Source organism: Ictalurus punctatus, chromosome 19 (assembly GCF_001660625.3).
Source record: "Ictalurus punctatus breed USDA103 chromosome 19, Coco_2.0, whole genome shotgun sequence".
In the NCBI taxonomy this organism is placed as follows: domain Eukaryota; kingdom Metazoa; phylum Chordata; class Actinopteri; order Siluriformes; family Ictaluridae; genus Ictalurus; species Ictalurus punctatus.
In genome coordinates, this window is record NC_030434.2 from 21,889,635 (window position 1) to 21,911,437 (window position 21,803).

Below are 21,803 nucleotides of genomic sequence, written 5' to 3' on the forward strand. Positions count from 1 at the left end.
CTTCGAACAAATAATCCATCCATTAAACACAATAAAACAACACATTTTACAACATACCTGCACAATGCAAACATAAAATAACGAGATCGTAGCAGAGGGAATAAAATCAATGCTACATAAAACACAGGATAACACACAAAGAAATTACGATCAGGCCTCGTAATACAAAGTCGAGATAACACATGAAATAACACATTCGACGCCAAACACGCATCAAGAGATTCAGAACATGTTCACTGTAATGTACATTCACAAATAAAGCAGTTATTTATGTGTTTTGAAACCTGTTTAATTGATAAATCTTACCCACAGCATTTCACATTAACCCTGCTCTTCCACTCGCTCAATGCCATCACTCGCCACATAGATGGCGCTGTTCCCATTTGTGCAATAATTTAATCTATTTACACACCGTTACACAAGTGCAAGTCAAATCAATATCACCTTTAAATTATGTTTCACTGGGTAAATCCTAGGTATATTTTTAAATGATAACGCTTTGACTTTATTTGTAATTAAATATTGATTAGATATTAGCCAAACCTTTTCCCAAACAATATTGTCTGTCTAACGATTCCGTTCTGAGTAAATATAAATCAAAGACACGGTGTTTCTTTGAAATAACGCTCTTATGGATGGATCTGTGCTGTGAGTTTAGGGAAAAACAAATATTACCTACATAAGAACTTATTACAGTAGCTGGGGACCGTTGTTGAATGTTAATTCTATTCTTGTGTCTAAACAGCATATAGACTTTAGGAGATTTTGCACCAAAAACTTTGCACTGCCCCCTGGTGTTACAGGAATCTTACAATGTGCGGAAAACTCATTAAAAGTGAAAAGAAAAGCATTTACATTAAATAACTGATACACCAACATGATGCCATTATTATTTTCAGCCCGTTGCTCAGAGCAACAGTCCGCGCCGACACCGTGACCACGTGACTCGCTGACACGCGCTCGGGGCCGCAGCCCCACTATGACGTCAATGTTCGATATTCGATTTTTCAAGTCTCGTCTTTGGCGTCATTTGATCAAGCTTATATAAAGCGCTGCACACAGCAAGCAAGATCTTCTTACTAAACTCTTGTTACAGAACTTGTGATTAAAACACGATAACTATGTCCAGTAAATTTATGCCATCAGTGCTGAAAAATGGTCGGACAAACCCAGAGAAAGATGAACAGGAAGATGTCAGGAGAGACATCCAGGAGAACAACTCTGGTAAAATGCAGAAAGTTCAACCTTCCATTTGTAACAACAGAGAAACCTATTTGCAAGGACAAATCCTTGGCAGGAATCTCTACTACCAAGAGGCGTACAGATGTCCGGAGATTATCCGGCAGCTGCATAAGGATTTGGAATTAGCAGAGATAACAGTCAACTCGTACGTCAGGTACTTTGAGTTTGGATCTATGTCTCTGATCGAGGCTCTCAGATCGTTCCTTGAAGTGCTCTGGGCAGAGGATAAACCTGACATTCAGCATCTACTGATAACTCACTTCTGTCGTTGGTACCTTCAGTGTACTGGACAGACGCTCGATTTACAACCTGATTTGTACTACATGAGCTGGGCCATAATCACACTGAATGCTGATCTTAATGGCGATCACAAAGCGAGGAAAAGGACTTGTAAAGACTTTATAAGGTACCTGTGCAGTGTGGATTGCTTCTCACAGTACGATCTGAAACAATGGAAGAACGTTTATGAATCAATCCAAACAAAGCCGCTAAAAATGTTCAGAGTAATAGCTAGATGGGACACTGCATCCAAAAAGGAAATATCGAAACCAGAGGATTCTGGCTGTAACTCATCATTTGAGACTAAAACCAACCCTACCACCACGATCTACAAAAAAGGGTCTCTCATCCGCAAAAGAGTTATGGACGTGAATGGGAGAAAACCCAAAATAGGCCAGAGAGCATGGAAACCGTTTACTGCAGTTCTACAAGGCATGGTTCTGCATCTACAAAAACACACATCTAAATTTTGTAAGGCAGACAACGAGAACGCCATTAGACTGCATCATGCCGTGGCGTACCCTGTAGATTACAAAAAGAGGCCTCATGCGCTGTGCCTCAGGACCGCAGACTCCAGACTCTTCTACTTCCAGGCTGAGAGTGAAGTAGAGCAGACATCATGGGTTGCGATGATTAACCGCATCGCTGCCCGTTACTCTGCTCCTCCACTCACTTCAGCTTCACATGACGAGGCAAATTACCCTCTGGTCCTTCCTTCATTCCCCACCACTCTGACTCTAGAGGAGCAGCTCAAGTCCCACAAGGACCAGTTAAACAGGGTTTCAGAACCTACAGATCCAACATTGTCTCTTAGGGATGGTACTTCTGATGATATGCAGCAGGAGGTGAAGCGCTACACAACATATGTGAGGGCGTTACAGGAGCTTACTGCAGAGAAATGTTGGAGAAGTTGCAGCAGGAGTAACGGAGCAGGAAGAAGTTGCATCAGGAGTAACGGAGCAGGAAGATGTTGCATCAGGAGTAACGGAGCAGGAAGAAGTTGCATCAGGAGCAACAGAACAGAGCGATGCTGTGACTGAATTAACAAAACAGGAAGAGATTATCAAACATTGTCTCTTAGGGTTGGTACTTCTGAAGCGCTACACAACATATGTGAGAGCGTTACAGGAGCTAGCTGCAGATAAACATGTTGGAGAAGTTGCATCAGGAGCAACGGAGCAGAAAGTCCTGATTCAGGAGTTGTACAGCTGAGTTGATTATTTTACAAATATGAATTCATGTCTATTATTTTTTTTATTATTATTATTTTTTTAAACTTTTTTTTTTTTGTTCAAATAAATATGCTAAAATAACATTTATGTTTCTGTGTGTGTTATATTTTTATGCCAGTAAGTGGTGTTAAAATTTGGTCTACCCATCAACGAGCCGGTGTGTTATGATGGGGCGTGTTGTGGGCCGGGTGTGGTGGTCCGCTCAGGGGCAGAAAGTCCACGGCCACTTTTTGGTCCCTGTCCACCTTTGATTATTGCTATTATTAATGCTAAATAACATATGCTGAAAATTTAAATATCAGTGTTAAAACACTGAAATGAGGGCCCCCGATTCTTACATTTTGCCTAGGGTTCCCAAATCACTAAATCCGCCCATGTCTTTAAGTACTAATAATTCACCATCATTGAGAAAATGGGACAAAATCAACAAATACAAATCAAATAGAGAGACACTGGCAGTCAGTCTGCTTTCTATATTTTTATTAGCAATAAACAGAAACAGATATCCTCCGAAACAGACAATTACAAACATAATTATAAGATAATCCTTTAAGGATCCAGTAAAACATTTACAGTTAAGATTATAGCAGTAAACATGCATGTGATAATAATAATAATAATAATAATAATAATAATAATAATAAATGGACCATGATTTGAAGACAAGCTATTAAATCATTATAGCTCATATATCGATACACCGAGTGTTTGACAATGAGTGGGGAAACTGAAGACAGATGTTTTAGCTCCATCTCTAATCCTGACAGCCTGACCTGTCCTGTCAAACTCCTCCAGCTTGAAGTGCTCACTGCATAACACAGAGGACTCACTTAAGGAAAAACCTTTCTTTTTTACAGCTCCTTCCCACTGCCTCCTCGACTGTTTCTCTTTGGGAAAGCTTCAAAGTGTGAAAAATGTTAGCCAGCCAACTAACTAGGATTCACAATATGTCAGACACTCAGCTGAAACGAGGAGACGCTTTGGAGAACAACGGCAACATAGATGAAAATCTCGATTATGGGCAATTTAGCTTGTGATATAAACTATAATATAGGCTGAGACTGTATAAGAAATCATGTAAAAGTCATTTAAGTTATTAATAGTCAGACTCTGGTGGTCAGCTCGTTAGCTGTCAACATAAGGTTATAATGATCAAACGCAACCAGAAACAACTGTTCAGTCTTACCAGTGAAAGGTAATTCCTTGAGATCTGGTTTGGACTGTGTGATGATTTGTACAGCCCCAAGCTGCACACGAGTCAGGCATCTTTTCTTCAGTCCAGTTATGAGCGTTATAGCAAGTTGCCCGGTCCAAAATGGCGGTGACGTTAATGTAAGATCCAGCTGCCAATGCGGCGTCCATGTATTTATATGTCTATGGTGCTGTGGATCAAATTCAACAACCTGAATACAGAAAACAACAAATTAAAGTCCAGTTACAACACTCTGACTATAGAGAGACCAGTTACAACACTCTGACTATAGAGAGACCAGTTACAACACTCTGACTATAGAGAGACCAGTTACAACACTCTGACTATAGAGAGACCAGTTACAACACTCTGACTATAGAGAGACCAGTTACAACACTCTGACTATAGAGAGACCAGTTAAAGTCCAGTTACAACACTCTGACTATAGAGAGACCAGTTAAAGTCCAGTTACAACACTCTGACTATAGAGAGACCAGTTAAAGTCCAGTTACAACACTCTGACTATAGAGAGACCAGTTGCAACACTTTGACTATAGAGAGACCAGTTACAACACTCTGACTATAGCAAGACCAGTTACAACACTCTGACTATAGCAAGACCAGTTACAACACTCTGACTATAGCAAGACTAGTTACAACACTCTGACTATAGAGAAAGACCAGTTACAACACTCTGACTATAGAGAGACTAGTTACAACACTCTGACTATAGAGAGACCAGTTACAACACTCTGACTATAGAGAGACCAGTTACAACACTCTGACTATAGAGAAAGACCAGTTACAACACTCTGACTATAGAGAGAGACCAGTTACAACACTCTGACTATAGCAAGACCAGTGACAACACTCTGACTATAGCAAGACCATCGACAACACTCTGACTATAGAGAGACCAGTTACAACACTCTGACTATAGAGAAAGACCAGTTACAACACTCTGACTATAGAGAGAGACCAGTTACAACACTCTGACTATAGCAAGACCATCGACAACACTCTGACTATAGCAAGACTAGTTACAACACTCTGACTATAGAGAAAGACCAGTTACAACACTCTGACTATAGCAAGACCAGTGACAACACTCTGACTATAGCAAGACCAGTGACAACACTCTGACTATAGCAAGACCAGTTACAACACTCTGACTATAGCAAGACCAGTGACAACACTCTGACTATAGCAAGACCAGTGACAACACTCTGACTATAGCAAGACCAGTTACAACACTCTGACTATAGCAAGACTAGTTACAACACTCTGACTATAGAGAAAGACCAGTTACAACACTCTGACTATAGAGAGACCAGTTACAACACTCTGACTATAGAGAAAGACCAGTTACAACACTCTGACTATAGAGAGAGACCAGTTACAACACTCTGACTATAGCAAGACCAGTGACAACACTCTGACTATAGCAAGACCATCGACAACACTCTGACTATAGCAAGACTAGTTACAACACTCTGACTATAGCAAGACCATCGACAACACTCTGACTATAGCAAGACTAGTTACAACACTCTGACTATAGCAAGACCAGTGACACCACTCTGACTATAGAGATCATTTACAACACTCTGACTACAGAGAGACCAGTTAAAGACCAGATACAACACTCTGACTTTAGAGAGACCAGTTACAGCACTCTGACTATAGAGAGACCAGTTAAAGACCAGATACAATGTAAATGTCCACTATGATCAACAGAAACTTATACATTTTACAATGACAATTTACTTAGTTTTAATGTAGCCTTCAAATGTAATTTAACCCTTACACCTGCCCTGTACTAGGTGCAATATCTGCCTTTAAAAAAAACTTGATTTACTTCTGTTCAAAGTGCAGTGTTTTCACAAGAAGTTCAGATTATCACCAGAAACATGAAAGAGGTGATGGTTTGTATGACGTGGGATATTTAACTTCCAAACCCCTGCATTTCTTCTGAAGTCATTACTGACGTCATTTATTGCTTGATTTATTGAGCCATTAACACAATAGAAAATGTGAAGACTAAATCAATCCCTACCTACATTTCTCACATTACACCATCTTCCTGCTACCATGGAGCTATTTGGGACTCAGTCATGAAAGACAGGGTGCATGGTGGGATTTTCTGCTTGGATGGCATTTGCACTACATTTAGATGAACAACAGGGGGCAGTATGACTTCGAGTAGACCACAATCTCTGAGCTCCACATCCGTCCAGACAGGTGTGTGATGTGAAGGGGCCTTACAGAAAATTGCTAGTAAATTTAACAGAGCATGTTTTCAAGTAAAGTAAACACAATTCTTGGTGCCTGTAATGAGGAATTCTCAAGTGAAATTTACTTGAAATTTACTCAAGTTCAAGTAAATCTTACTCACTCTTTGTTAGTAAAATTTACTAAGCAATTCTTATAAATATACTACCTTCTTAGTGACATACGAGTCCGAGTTATCTTTTTTAAACGACTGAGTAATGCTTACTTTATGTATGTTTTTTGCCGTTACTAGAATTCATTTATAAAGCATTAACACTGATTATAACATATCAATAACGTGTATATCAATAACATATAAATGAACACAAGTCAATAACATTGACAACATTTAGATACAAATATTTTTATTCAGTGTTTGAACTACATTAATTAACAATTCGTTAAAATTAACTAACAGATAAAACCAAAAAAAAAGGTCTAGAATGATCAAACAAATAACACCCAGTCAACCATCTGTCCACATTTCTCTTTTATTTTTCATCTTTGTTTCTCCATGTCTAGCCTATGTCCTAATCTATCTCCATTCCATATCTCCATCTCTTCAGTTCTGTCTCTTTTTCACTATTATAGGTGAAGTTTTCATTATAATAAAGAAACCGTTACAGATCACACTAACTGTTACGTAACGGGAGTAGAGGCAGGAAGTAAGCACAGGAGTGACGTCTTTATTTACTACTCAAGTCAACACACGAGGAGGTGGGAAACAAGGTCTAAACTTAAAACTTGAACTGAAGCAAAGAACCTGAACTTAAACAGGGTGTGGACACTACCACATTTAACATAACTGAAACATTTAACCTTTAACTAGAAATGAAGCACAAAACTTAGAACAAGACTTTGACATGAAACACTCGTTTAACTCAGGCATGAAACACTTGTTTAATTCAGGCATGGAACACTCTTCTAACCCAGGCATTCTCCAGCTTGATTGAGAATATTGTTTATACTAATTGTGATTTTTTTTTTGTTTGTTTATGATTCCATACTTTATTTCCTCTACTTGATCTGGATTAAAATATTTTAATGTGCTTGAGGTATGTTTCGTGAAGACAGAATGTTCAGCTATTAAACAAAAATTGTTGTGTGTCATACTGTATCTGTGATTTGTTTATTTGCTATGAAGTAAAAAATCTGGGTGAGCAAAACCTCTTAGTTTGGTGATTCCATCATTTGCTAGGGGTTTTAGGTGTCCAACAGACTTACATTAGTAGCTTTCTATGCAAAGAATGAACTTTTGGAGAAAACTTTAAAGCATCCAGCTCAAGAAAGATCTTCTGAAACACTTCAAATGTGCTTCTTAGCTTTGAGGGGTAGCTTATGTTCAGGGAATAAATGAACCCCATGAGCAAAAGGCTGGCATTTATGAGATTTTTACATCCAAATAGCACCTCAGTTCCATATGATCACATCAGCTCTGGTGGCATCTTCCTCTCCTGAAGTTCTGCCCAGTACAATGATCTTCAAGATCTGTTTAGCGATGCTATCTTTTATCATGTCTTCACTGACATCCTGTTAGATTCACAAATCAGTGCAAGGTAGTCAAAATACTCTACAGTATCTTCCATGTTATCTTTGATTATGCATGATGGGGGGATTTTATTACTGATTGCGGTTTCTGAGACAGACAATAGTAACCGAGTTAACATGCAACCAAGTTAAACTAATAATATAGCTAACTGAGTTGAGTTTACATGCTTAACGAACTGATCCATGACCATAAAACAGAACTGAGTTTTCAAACATTATCCGAAAACCTGTTAACGTTCACGAGCGCACTCACGAACATTATTCATAACTAATTAAGAAGAAACCAGCGGCAACTACCACCAGGAAAAAGCATGCTATTAGCTGCAGACGTCACTAAATTGCTTAATAAACAAACAATAAATATTTCACCACTTACCGTACTTTAATCTCCTCAATCGCTGAGAAAAACTTCTGTTGGGCAAACTTCCCTGCAGTCTCCGCACGCCAATGCTAATGTCACGATCCAGCCGGCAGATGGCGCTGTGGTGACAACGTGCACGAGCGGCTGCAGAACGCGCATGAGCACGTGCTTGAAGTGCGTGGACGCTAAGACTGTGTTAAGTGTTGCCAGCTGTCAGCAATTAAGAGAATGGTGAGTGGTTATTTAAACCCCTAGATGGGATGAATAATGGTGCTAGGTAGTAATGTTACCTTACTCTGTCTATTTTCCTGTTCCTTAGTTCATGCCATAGTTAGATGAGTGTCTCCTGCCATAGTTAGAGGAGTGTTCATGCCATGCAGTAGTTAAGAGTGTTCATATCTTAGGTTAAGGAGTGTTCATTCCTGAGTTAAATGAACGTTTCATGCCTGAGTTAGAGTGTTTCAAGTCATAGTCCTGTTCTAAGTTTTGTGCTTCATGCCTTATTTCGAGTTAAGGGATAAGTGTTTAAGTTTCCGCTCCTCAGCTTAAGTCTAAATAAAGACATCACTCCTGTGCTTAATTCCTGCTTGAGTTGTGTTTCGTAACAGCTAATGTCAGAGGAGCAGGAGTGCACATGCAGCTGTTTCCGTGCTGTTTTGAGTACTTTTTACTTGCATTTGTCAATTGTTGTTGTTGTTGCTGTTGTTGTTTTTTGCATCAATAAATTAGATGACTAAACACAAAGTAAATATTACTTTGGCATTTCGATTCAAATTTCCGTATGTATTTGAGCACAAATAATTACAAAGAAAAAGCCAAGTAACGCATTGAATTAACTATGACATTTTGAAGTAGAAAGGCTGAAATAGTATTTTCTTAAAAAACATACCTCAGTAATCTTTGCTTTATTTAAAAGTTAAAAAAAATATTTTTTTTTTACAGTGTTGATCATGTGGAATGTCATGACTAACATACTTTTAAAAGCCTTGAAATAACAGCAGCTACAAAAAAAAAAAAATATATATATATACATTTGGGATTTAATTTAATAACAGGTTTATCCATGAAACTAGTAAATTAAACCCACTTTACATAATCAAATGGATAATGATGATGATAGCATTAGACTCAAAGAAATAGTTATCAAATGTTGCTGTGGTGTAAATTTAATTAGATTTGAAAGTAAATCTATTCACGGTTCACAGGTGCCATATCACGTGACGCGCTTAATTATCACCTGATCAAGGCAGGCCTATAAACAGGCATGATGTTACATAAGAACTAAAGACGTCTATTCTAGCAGAGGTAAAGAAGTAGAAGAACAGAGAGAGAGCGAGCGAGTGAGAGGTGAAAGGCGAGGTGATTACGAATGCTCAAAACAACACATATCAACACAGAACAATTTGGTTCCGGTACACCGTGACCCAACTAGAGACCTTCAGAATTGAGACACAGAGACGATGCTATGAAACTTATCATTCCCCGAAACTTCTACTCTGCAAATTGTGGTAGTCTTTTCATCCACCAGTTCCTTCCTCGTTTATGGAGGGACATTAAATCAACATGGCCGCTCACACTGTGAACAGTGTGAAGTTTCCTCATCTCTACTTTTAAACTTGTGTATAGCAGTATTGGCTTTCGATCACTTGGTTATATCAATCACACTGACCATACTAATGGCTGTTTTGAGAACATAATCATCAACGTTAGAGTTATCACTAACGTTAGCCTGCTAGCTTGTTGCTAAGCTACTCGCTATTGTCCGCTGTTGTTGCTGTGCTGCAGTTTCAGTCCAAAATGCTACATGAAGTTCACTACAGTAGAACAGAACCAATAGACACTCAGACCTATATCTGTAAAATGTAAAGTAGTTTTTTTATTAGCTGTATGTGTTCTGACAAAGCAAACAAGACACACTTTTGTGGAGGCGTCCATGTTTTTTTTGTTTGTTTGTTTTTTTCACTTGACGTTATTACAACTTGCGAATCACCACATGGCACTAGTTTTCCGTCATGGGGAAGGTTTTCAGGACAGATGCATTATGCTGTGTACAAAACAAGAGGCTGGTGAGAGTGCGGCTGATTGTAGCTGTTATAGCGTAAGTGAGAACAGGATCAAACTTGCTTAACTGTACCATTCTTTGTGACTGTGGTGATGTATGCACCTTTTGCAACTTTAGTGTGTATCTTTTACCTAGAAATGTGCCTTTATTCTATAGGTCCATTGTTATTTTTTATCACTATATCCACATTTCCAAGTGAAAGATACATAGCTATAAAGGTGGTACATTTGAGATTACAACCCAAGTGATGAATAAATATATATAGTTTAGTAATATTTGTTTCTGAGAGTGTCGTGCTATTTGATGTGAGGATATGGTGTCTGAACAATTATTATGGCTTCTGATAAATATTTTAATAATGGACTTCCTTAAAACATTAGTGTTCTCATATACGTTCGAAATCCATGGGGCAATTTTTTTCCCGTCTAAAATTCCATGCTGATTATGAAAAAAGTTTCATTTCATCCATGTGCTTGAGCATAAAGCGGATACGTTTAGTTTTCTGCTTAAAACACATCATGTTTTCTAGATAAAGGGCTCTAAAGAACCAAAACAAAGACACACGAATGAGAACATACAGCGGGGGGAAATAAGTATTGAACGCGACAACATTTTTTTCAGTAAATATATTTCCAATGAAGCTATTCACATGAAATTTTCACCAGACATCAGTTTTAACTCAAGAAATCCGCACATATAAAGAATTCCAAACATTAAAATCCATAAATAAAGTTGTGTGTAATAAAGTGGAATGACAGGAAAAATGTTACATTTATTAAATTCTTAGTGGAGAAGCCTTTGTTTGTCATGACGCTTCAAGTCACTTCCTGTATGAAGAAATCAACGGTCTGCGGTATTCAGGTGTGATTTTTGGGCCGTTCTTCTAAACGTATTGTCTTTAAATCTTCTTCAATTGGATTGGAGTCAGGTGATTGACTGGGTCATTCTAACGCCTTGATTTTTCTCTGAAACCAATGGAGAGTTTCCTTTGCTGTTGCTTTGGATCGTTGTCCTGCTGGAAGCTCCACCCACGTCTCATCTTCATCATCCTGGTGGATGGCAGCAGATTCTTCTCAAGAATCTCCCGGTAAAGGGCTCCATTCATCGTTCCTTCAGTTATATGAAGTCTGCCAGTACCATGTGATGAAAAACAGCCCCACACCATGATGCTTCCACCTCCAAACTTCACTATTGTAGTAGTGTTTTTAGGGTGATGGCACCTGCTGCCTCCAAGTGTTTCTGGAGCTCTTTCTGAGTGGTCCTTGGCTCTTGACCTACTCTTCTGACTATTCTTCTGACTCGCTGGTCAGAAATCTTGCGAGTAGCTCCTGTGTGTGGCCGGTTGATGAGGGAAATCGACTATATAGTACACAGTTATAGAAGATATTTATTTATAATCGCACTAGCCGGTGTCACCCAGATGAGGACGGGTTCCCTTTTGAGTCTGGTTCATCATCTCGGTTTCTTCCTTGTGTCGTCTCTTTTTCCTCACCACCGTCGCCTCTGGCTAACTCATTAGGGATAAATTTATGAATGTAAAATGTACATCTTGAGTTTATATATTTCTGTAAAGCTGCTTTGTAACAACGTCCATTGTTGAAAGTGTTAAACAAATCAAATCAAATTGAATCGAATTATATCTTGGAACACTTGCTGGGTTTTGAATGAATGCTCCGTGTGGTGTTACAAACTTTCCAGACATTCGAGAATTACTTTCTAAGTGGGATTTACGAGACTGTAGAGATCTGATTGAACCCTGGATTGATAATGAAGGATCTATAGGTTAATTGGAGAAGTTAAATACGGCTGGTGCGCTTCTCCTTCTCCTTGGGTATTACAGTGAGGGAGAGAAATGCATCACTTGAAGATCTTTAGAACAAACCATTGCACATGACTTCAGCTCAGTAAAATCTTTATTGCCCAGACACAAAGGTACAGGGTTTTTACATTACGACCTAAAGCATAGAAACTAACACACTAACAAGTTCTGTGTCTTTTCAGCAAAAAATAAACAGTATATTCTTAAACACTTAAGGTGAATAAAGCTTAAGGTTGCTTAATATACCAAAACAACAACCATGTGACACTACATCTTTATATTTAGTTTCTAGGAGGATCATTCTTTTGACGTTATTTATAATCATAGGAGATTTTTGTTGTTGTTGCTTCTAACAGTTTAATATAATATACCAGGGAAAAGTATTAATGTGTGCTCTTTTTTTAATATTTAGTTTATGGGGTCATTCTTTTGATAGTAGCCTTCGTTCTTGACAAAAGGTGTGTTAAACTGTACCTTTCCTTGTTGCTGTGGTGGTACCACAAGGGTACATCTTTTCTACTTGTAGTGTGTATCTATTACATGGAGGCATTGATATACCTTAAAAAGTATTAATGTAATTAGAGATTAAGGACCACTGATGCAAACTTTATTTAGATGAATACTTTAAAGGTACGACACATGCACTTTTTTTTTTTTTTGCAAAAGTTACACACAAAGATGCCAAAGATGTACCCTTGTGGATATACCTGCACTAGTGGCAAGTTAAGGTACAGTTTAATACTGTTTATGCCAAGCGTGAAGGCTACTATCAAAAGAATAGTACCTTTTAGTACCCTTTTTCTGAGCGTGTGGACAGCACTTATGATCAGGAAAGTGTGGGAGAAATGTTGGTGTGTCCAGGTCACTTGTGTATTATAACTCATTTTAACCCATGTAAATCATCTACAAAACTGTTGCTCTCTATATATTAGATGGGTTTCCATTCTCAGTCCAGCATGAATCTGGTCCAAACTTTCTACACAAAAACCTAGATCAAGTTAAAAAAATAATGTGTGTGTGTGTGTGTGTGTGTGTGTGTGTGTGTGTGTGTGTGTTAGTTAGATATACTCTAATGAACACTTACGCTTTTTAAAACTGAAGATCTCCACAATCAACTCCTATACTGCATGAAAAAACCCAATAGAGACCATCACAGAAACTCTAACAGTTTCCACTAGAAACACCATTACAAACCATCAGCCATTAACCATTAAAACCATTACCATTATTGGTCCTTAATGTCCGTCACCAGACATAACATGCCACCAATTGAAGGCAACAAATTACCAGAGAGGGACCATTACAGTTTCCATTAAAAACCGATACAATTCCCATTGCAACCATTAAAACCATTACAAATTCTCTGAGGGTTTCTGTTCTTTTTTTTTTTTTCTCCCAGCAGGGTCGCAAGACTGTTGCTTTATTTTCTAATTGAATACTTTGATGCATCATATTATTTATTATTTTGTCTTTTTAAAGCAGGCAACATGTAACCTATATGACACGCATTTCTGCGTAATATATGAACCATGTAGAGAATCTGGACTTGTTTTAAAAAATAATTTATTCATGAAAACCACATTGAGCGTTTCAGGATGTCTGTTCAACTCACTTACTGTACACGTAGGTTATTGCTGATACTTCAAGCAATGAAAATAATATTACTTAACACACACAGTTTAAAAAAAAAAAATATTACAATAATAAAGCAAAGGGAGCGCGCAGGAGGTTCACCTCCTCTTGCCGATCTGCGCCATGAGGCGCGCGTTGTGCGCAGCTTTGGCGCGCAGGTTTTTGGCTCTGGCGATGTCGAAGAGCGCGTTCATCAGGTTGGTGGGCACGTCCAGGGACAGAGTCACCCTGCTGCGCCGGTCACTCCTCGCACCGTTGCCGTACATCTTGCTCCTGAGCAAGGTGTGGCTCAGAAACTTGTAGCTGGATCCGGGTAAAGTCCGCCTCTCCCGCGACTCCTCGGACGACTCCTCGCTGTCGTGCGGCGCGTTCACGACTCGCTCCTCGTCAGCGTTCGCGCTGGGAAGCAGCTCGCCGTCGCACAGGAAGCCCGAGTCGCTGTCGTACGCGCGCAAACACAGGCTGGAGACCGGAGTGCACAGCACGGCCAGTACGACGAGAAGAGTCCTCATCGGCTGCATCTTCTTCTCTCCTGTCGGGCGGAAAGACGCACGTTTAGATCTTGCTTTTTAAAATACAGCACTGGAGATTTACAGTACAGCTGAGTGGATCTATAAGGACTCCTAAAACTAGCCACGACCATGTAATTATAATCTTAACTGTTGTCCAAAATCCTTTCAAATAAAATAAAAAATAAAGTAAACTACTGGATATAAACCTTATAGTGTATCACCTTTTAATCAGTAACACAGAGTACAGGCAATCAGGAAAATGCCAAACTGCTGCGCATCTGTCTGTCCTGGACTTAAATAGTGACACGGATTTTCAGTGCCACTGCGCGCAAAACGCACAACGTAGTTATTAAAGGTACCTGCTGCGCTGGATAAGGACACTGCTCCAAAATCTGATCAGCTGCAAAACAGCTCCCGAGTGAATCGAGAAGAAGTGCCGTGAAGCCACTAACTCAGAGTTGCACGCAGGACAAAGTTGCATTGGCTAATGCGCACAGCGCGCCTCCTCAACTCAAACTAAAGCAGATGGCGTATGGACGGAGAGTCCACGCGGCGGGGTGTCACTTAACACACAGCCCAATTACACCAGCAGTAACGTCACACGTCAAAGAATTGCTGTAAATATTCGGCACGGTTCATAAACTTTCTCTCTCTTTTCCCCCCCAAACAGGTTTGGACTCGTTCATTACACTCTTGACAATGTTTGCTCATTTAATTCCAATCAAGTCTGCTGCTGTATCTACAGTGTTTACACCCCACTGTACTACCACATCCCACATCACACTCTCACACTGTAATATTTATTCTTATTGTATCGCTTTTATTTATAACGTTAAATTAATTTGAGTATACTTCTAAGTATCTGTGCTGCTGTAATAGGTGAAATTCCTTCTCGGATGAATAAAGTGATCTATATGTCCAGTTAGTTAGTTTTATAACTATGGTTTTTCTAGACACTTAAAGTGCTTTGCATAGTTTGGAGGGGGGATTCTCTCCTCAACCACCACCAAACTGAGACGGCAGCCATAGTGCTCCAGAACACCAGCACACAGCAGCTATTAGTGGAGAGCAGAGAGTGATGTAGCCCATCCAGAGATGGGGATTAGTAGGGGGTTGTGATAGAGAATGGTCAATGGGGGAATTTCACCAGGACACTGGGGTTATACCCCGACTCTTTTACGATTTTTAACAACCACAGAGAGTCAGGACCTCGGTTTAACATCTCATCTGAAAGATGGTGCTGTTTTTACAGTATAGTGTCCCCCGTCACTATACTGGGGCATTGGGTGAGCGCCCCCTGCTGGCATGACTAATACCACTAAAAGCAACAACCTTAGTTGCAGGTTCTGACCAGACTCAACCCTGCTTAACTTCAGTGGGAAACCAGGCGAGAGCTGCAGGATGATATGGCTCTGGCAATACATATATATCACTACATCTACCTATCTATCTATATATCTATCTCTCAAATCTAATCTAATCACTACATCTAGCATGTAACGCACATTAATGATGACCTTACTGGAGTTTAACTTCTCTTCCTTCTCATCTCACGGCTTAATCACAAGTCGACACTGCATTGTAAACAATCTTAGGTAGTTCTTTAAGAGTTTTGATCTATCTATCTATCTATCTATCGTCTGTCTGTCTGTCTGTCTGTCTATCTATCTGTCTGTTTATCTATCTGTCTGGCAATCTGTTTGTTTTTGTCTTGTTAATGGCATTCTTTGTCTTTGCTGCCTCTTTATCCTTTTATTTAAACTATTTGATTTCTTAATTTTTATTTTTATTGTCTTAATCTGATACTGAATGGATTTGACTGTGCAGCCCTTTTGATTGTCACTTGCTGTCCTTTTAAATGAGCCATAGCGCTAAAGCTGACTTGAGTTCTACACGTTAGAACGTCGACATTTTACTCCGTCATAAGTTTTTCGCATGTGTTTATGTGAGTAATATATAAAGTAGAAGAAAAACATGTGACGGTGCATTACATACATGTTATGGCCTGAAAGTGAACTCAAGTAAACATGTGATCAGTGGTGGAAGAAGCAATCAGATCCTTTACTTAAGTAAAAGTACTAACACCACACTATAAAAAATACTCCACTACAAGTAAAAGTCCTGCGTTTAAAAACTTACTTAAGTAAAAGAATCCAAGTATTATCCGCAAAATGTATTTAAAAGTATCAAAAGTAAACACACTCACTGTGCAGTAGAATGGTCCTTGTAACTGTTTTACTATTATATATGCGATGTTTTTGGATTCGTATAACTTGTGCATTTAATTCTTATGTCGCATTTTACTGCTGTAGATGTTTACGGTTGAGCTCATTTGAACTACTTTATATACTTTTTTAGTTTAATCTGCAGCAATGCATCCTATTCTATATGATTCTATTCTATTCCGAATGTTTGTAGCGCCGCTGTCCTGTGAGAACTACATATCTCTAAAAATTCAGCTTTGTGACAATGCATTTTCCAGCTAATCCAAGAGGCCTTTAATTAGTTTATTTCGATCAAGAAGTAGGACAGTTTTCTCAAACCATAAAGGAACACTTCATGCTTCAGTTTATCACAATCATTCACAATCACCACATTTAGAGGTGGATAAAAATTGTAATCTGAAAAGTAACTAAAGCCCTCAGGCAAATGTAGTGGAGTATAAAGTACACGTGCCTCTGTGATACTGTATAGTGGAGTAGAAGTATAAAGTTGCATAAAATGGAAATAGTCACGCAACGTAGAAGTACCTCAAATGTGTAATTAAGTACACTATAGTACTTGGGTAAATGTACGAAATGTACATAGTTACATTCCGATACTGCACGTGATCGCGTGAAAAAAATTACTCGTGAGGAAAATCACATCTGAAAAATAAACTCACACGCCCTTCACGTGTGAAAATACAATCATATATGCTACATGATAAAATAATCAGGTGCAAAAAGATCTATTCATCCATTCATTTTCTATACCACTTATCCTTACTGGGTCACCAGGATCCTGGAGCCTGTCCCAGGGAGCATGGGGCACAAGGTGGGGTACACCCTGGATGGGGTGCCGATCTATCGCAGGACACACTCACACACACACACTCACACACCCATTCATACACTACGGACACTTTAGACACGCCAGTCAGCCTACCATGCATGTGTTTGGACTGGGGGAGGAAACCGGAGTACCCGGAGGAAACCCCCGCAGCACGGGGAGAACATGCAAACTCCACACACACAGGGCCACGGTGGGGATTGACTCCCCGAACCTGGAGGTGTGAGGCGAATATGCTAACCACTAACCACCGTGCTCCCCTAGGTGCAAAAAAATATCACATACAAATAAATACGTGTACAACACGTGAAAAGTCCACATCACTACATGCGGAAGATGTGTGAAGTGGTCAGTGAGGTCAGTAAAGTGAAATGTTTTGAATACGCAGAAGAGAAACCAGTGTAAACATATAAGTCCTGGAGAAAATGGAAGAAGATGCCAGGAAAAAAAAAAAAAAAGGCTACTGCGAATGTAATTACAACAAAATATAACTTAATATGTATTTTAACAATGCATCACTAACATTAATGATTTCTAAATGGAAATAAACAAACTATTTGGTAAAATATGTGACGTAAGGATTAAAATGATAAACTGCTCGGCTTGAAAGCATGCGAAAACTTCTTTTTTTTTAAATTACCGTTATTAGTTTTATTGGGGCAAAGTTCACCATTCTTTGAGTCTTTTGTACAGCAAAAATGCGTCATTAACCAAACAGTGAGCATGGTGACATTTTAGTTTGGGGAATTAATTTAACACATCACTAACAACCTCTAAAGTGACTTGTTTCTTGATTAAAAAAACAATTAGGAAGCAAAACCATGTCCTTCCAGTAAAGGTAAACCTGAGCCGTGGTCTACGATGGAAACACGTATTGTGGCATGTGATTTTTGGTGGTCAGTTTGCCAGAAAAGTGTTTATTAATTTTTTTTTTTTTTAAATAAACTTGATATTTAAAAAGGGCAATTCCAGCACACTATAATTCCTGCTGTGACGCCTTTTTTGGTCAACCTCCTTCTGTGTTAAGAGCTGCTGAAATCCATGACATAATCAGAAAAACGCTCTGTGGTAAAGTACTTACTTGCCGGAAGAAGATAGACAAATAACATTTCCATCCATCCATCCATCCATTTTCCATACTGCTTATCCTACACAGGGTTGTGAGGGAACCCAGCCTAACATCAGTGTGAACACTGTTCTCTACAAATTTACAGCCATATGTGGAGCAGTTTCGCAATGAATCAAGCTTTAAGACAAATACATCAAAGACATTTTCATCAGTACTTCACTCTAATAGAAACAGGATTTGAAAACCTTACGGTTGATAAGTTTCATCCAGTTTTCCTCTCACCACTATCTGTGCTCTAAAACCAAACATTTATTAGGCCTTATATACTGCTCTCTTATTAGCTAGTGCAGAATAAACAAGCAGAATGATGCACTTTGACAGCTTATTAACCAAATTGGAACATGCTGTGAGGAGAGCGTGTGGTAGGACACAAGTGCGTAAACACGTGAGTAGTTTTATTTGGGGCAAATCAAAATCAGAGTCCATAGCAAAGGTCACAGGAAGTACAAAGAAAGATCTTCAGTAAGAGTTTGGCTGTGTCTGAAATGGCATACTGTGACAGTACCTACTGCATTCGATTCGGTACCTACAGCCCGGCCGCTGATACGGACGCTACGTACTGATGTGTATAATGTGAATACAATCCGGGCATAATACATCCGCCATGTTGGCATTGTCATGTGATCTACAACTTAAAAAGAGCCAACACGCTCCCTTCCACCTTTTTTGATTCATTTTTCACAGCTCTTCCACGCCAGTCCCGTTGCCTTATGAGATTGCGCAGTGTGCATTGCGTCCATACTGCAGAATCTCAGCGGAAGCAGGAGGTCATCCGGGTATTTTTCGCCTACTGTTTTGTAAATACTGAGAACTTGGACATACTACTCCTTTGACGTACTGCTTTTCGCCTACTATACAGTATGGTAGCAGGGATATTCGGACGCAGCCTTTGACACAACAGGGTTCACATAACATACTAATCAAGGACTAATTAAAGAACAGGTGAACACAATCAGGTAACAAATCAATGACGGAACAGGGGTGGAGACATTTCATTTGTTGACACAAATGGAGAATCCATGTCACAAGTAAACGACGCCCCCTAGTTTATCATGACGTCACAGCATACGACTTAAGTCTAAGGTGAACATCTTAAGGATATTTGCTTATTAAGAATTGCAGACTATTAGATTTATTATTAGACCATGTTTTACCAGTGTGTTGCTATCAATAAAAATACCAATAAATGCTTTATATTTAATAACAGAAACTAGGAATACTCTATAGGAAGTGAGATTATGGAATACTCAAAGTTAGGTACAGTCTAATCATTTATAGCCTCTAAGAGTTATTTGCTTTGTAGTCCATCAGCATGAACTGCAATTAAGGGGTTTTGTCATTAAAGCACTTCCGAAAGAAGACTGGTTAGGGTCAGAAGGCTGCTTTAATGATCACCCACGGACATGACAAGTCAGTGTATGGTCAACGTTCGATCAAACTGTTCACAACTCTACAGCGCTCTCATTTAGCTGGGTGGTGTCTACACAACTAAAAAAAAAAAAAAAAAACACCATAAAAATCGTACTTTAGTTTTAGTACTTACATTCAGTACTTACTTCAGTGTTTTATATAGTATACTGTATATAACGCATACCGTCTGCATGCTTGCCAAGAAAACAGAGGCCTGAAAATGAGAAAAAGTCCTCAAACACACGATTTGGGATTGTATTGGCGCATCTGAAAAGATGAATGCCATGAATTCCGCTAGAAGATCACGATATTTTCACCTAATAGCTGGATGCCTCTGCCAGGAGGTTAAGTGTGATCTGTTGATGGCTCTTTTAACAAGATAGTGGTTGAGAGACACAAAAGGCATCCACATGCACAAATCTAAGATTATAAAGGAGTTCTGTATGGAGGAGTCGATCAAGATCCTCTACAAGTGTCTCCAAGAAGGTTATTCTCCTCAGCGAACGCTTCTATCCAGTGTATTTCCAGAAAGATTTACGCAATTCAAGAAAACTTTAAACAGTTACAGCGTATCCATGTTTTTAAGCAGAAATATCACTCATTGCATGTTTTATTCATTTTATCTATTAATTTTGGCTTGAGGGCTTTTTAGAGGTGCTTCTGTGGTGCTTCTGTTTATGTCTCAGAGCTGCAGGGTGTGTGGATCGATGCTGAGTTTACTGTCTGAGTTGAGTTGGGCATGTTCTCTTTGTGTCCATATGGGTTCCCCGGGTTCCTGACACCTCCCAAAAAACATGTCAGTGGGTTGCTTGGTTTCTTAAATGGTCCCTATTGTAAATTAGTGTGTGTGTGATTCCCTGCATTGGACTCGCGTCGCATTTCAGGACAGGCTTCAGATCTACTCCGACCCTCACCAGGATGAAGATCAATTAATAAATTTAGCTCTGTTAATGATTTTTACCCCTAATACTTGGTTACGCGTTCCTTTATGGCACCCGTTTGGTCCGATTAAAGTGATGTCACTACCGTCTTAAGATAGGTCTTGACAGTTTTAGCCTACTCATTCAGTGACTGGTGCATTTCAGCTCCAGTCAGTGGACTACTGCGGTGTTTCATCTGCTGTTCCAAAGCATCCAACATGCTTTCTGTGATATTGCGTTCTGATGTGTTTCGTCAGACTTGTTAAACAAGTCACACACAGATTTGGCCCCAAGCACTCTGTACAGTGGGGGACATAAATATTGAACACGTCAACATTTTTTTCAGTAAATATATTTCCAATGACGCTATTCACATGAAATCTTCACCAGACATCAGTTTTAACTCAAGAAATCCGCACATATAAAGAAATACAAACATTAAAGTCCATGACTGAAGTTATGTGTGATAAAGTGGAATGACACGGGAAAAAAGTATTGAACACGCTAACTGAAATGTATTTAATACTTAGTGGAGCAGCCTTTGTTTGTCATGACGGCTTCAAGACGCTTCCTGTATGAAGAAATGAATGGTCTGCGGTATTCAGGTGTGATTTTTGGGCCGTTCTTCTAAACATATTGTCTTTAAATCTTCTTCAATTGGATTGGAGTCAGGTGATTGACTGGGTCATTCTAACGCCTTGATTTTTCTCTGAAACCAATGGAGAGTTTCCTTTGCTGTAAGCTTTGGATCGTTGTCCTGCTGGAAGCTCCACCCACGTCTCATCTTCATCATCCTGGTGGATGGCAGCGGATTCTTCTCAAGAATCTCCCGGTAAAGGGCTCCATTCATCGTTCCTTCAGTTATATGAAGTCTGCCAGTACCATGTGATGAAAAACAGCCCCACACCATGATGCTTCCACCTCCAAACTTCACTGTTGGTGTAGTGTTTTTAGGGTGATGTGCAGTGACATTTCTTCTCCAGACATGGTGTGTAGTATGACAGCAAAAAGTAAAATTTTGCTCTCGTCTGACCAGACTACACTCTCCCAGTATTTCATAGGCTTGTCCAAATGACTTGTAGCAAACTTTAAACGAGCTTCGACATGCCTTTTCTTTAGTAATGGAGTCTTGTGAGGTGAGTG

The 21,803-nt window shown here is 39.3% G+C and overlaps 1 protein-coding gene across 1 annotated transcript; it reads right to left on the reverse strand.

The window, feature by feature from the left end:
* Positions 1-12,102: 12,102 nt before the first annotated feature.
* On the reverse strand, positions 12,103-21,013 carry ucn3l (urocortin 3, like). The gene is made up of 2 exons (XM_017494707.3): positions 14,510-21,013; positions 12,103-14,170 (listed from the first exon to the last, which is right to left on the reverse strand). Exon 2 carries the CDS (start codon positions 14,157-14,159, stop codon positions 13,737-13,739), a length of 423 nt encoding a protein of 140 aa, XP_017350196.1. The 5' UTR covers positions 14,160-14,170; positions 14,510-21,013; the 3' UTR covers positions 12,103-13,736.
* Between the last annotated feature and the right edge of the window lie 790 nt (positions 21,014-21,803).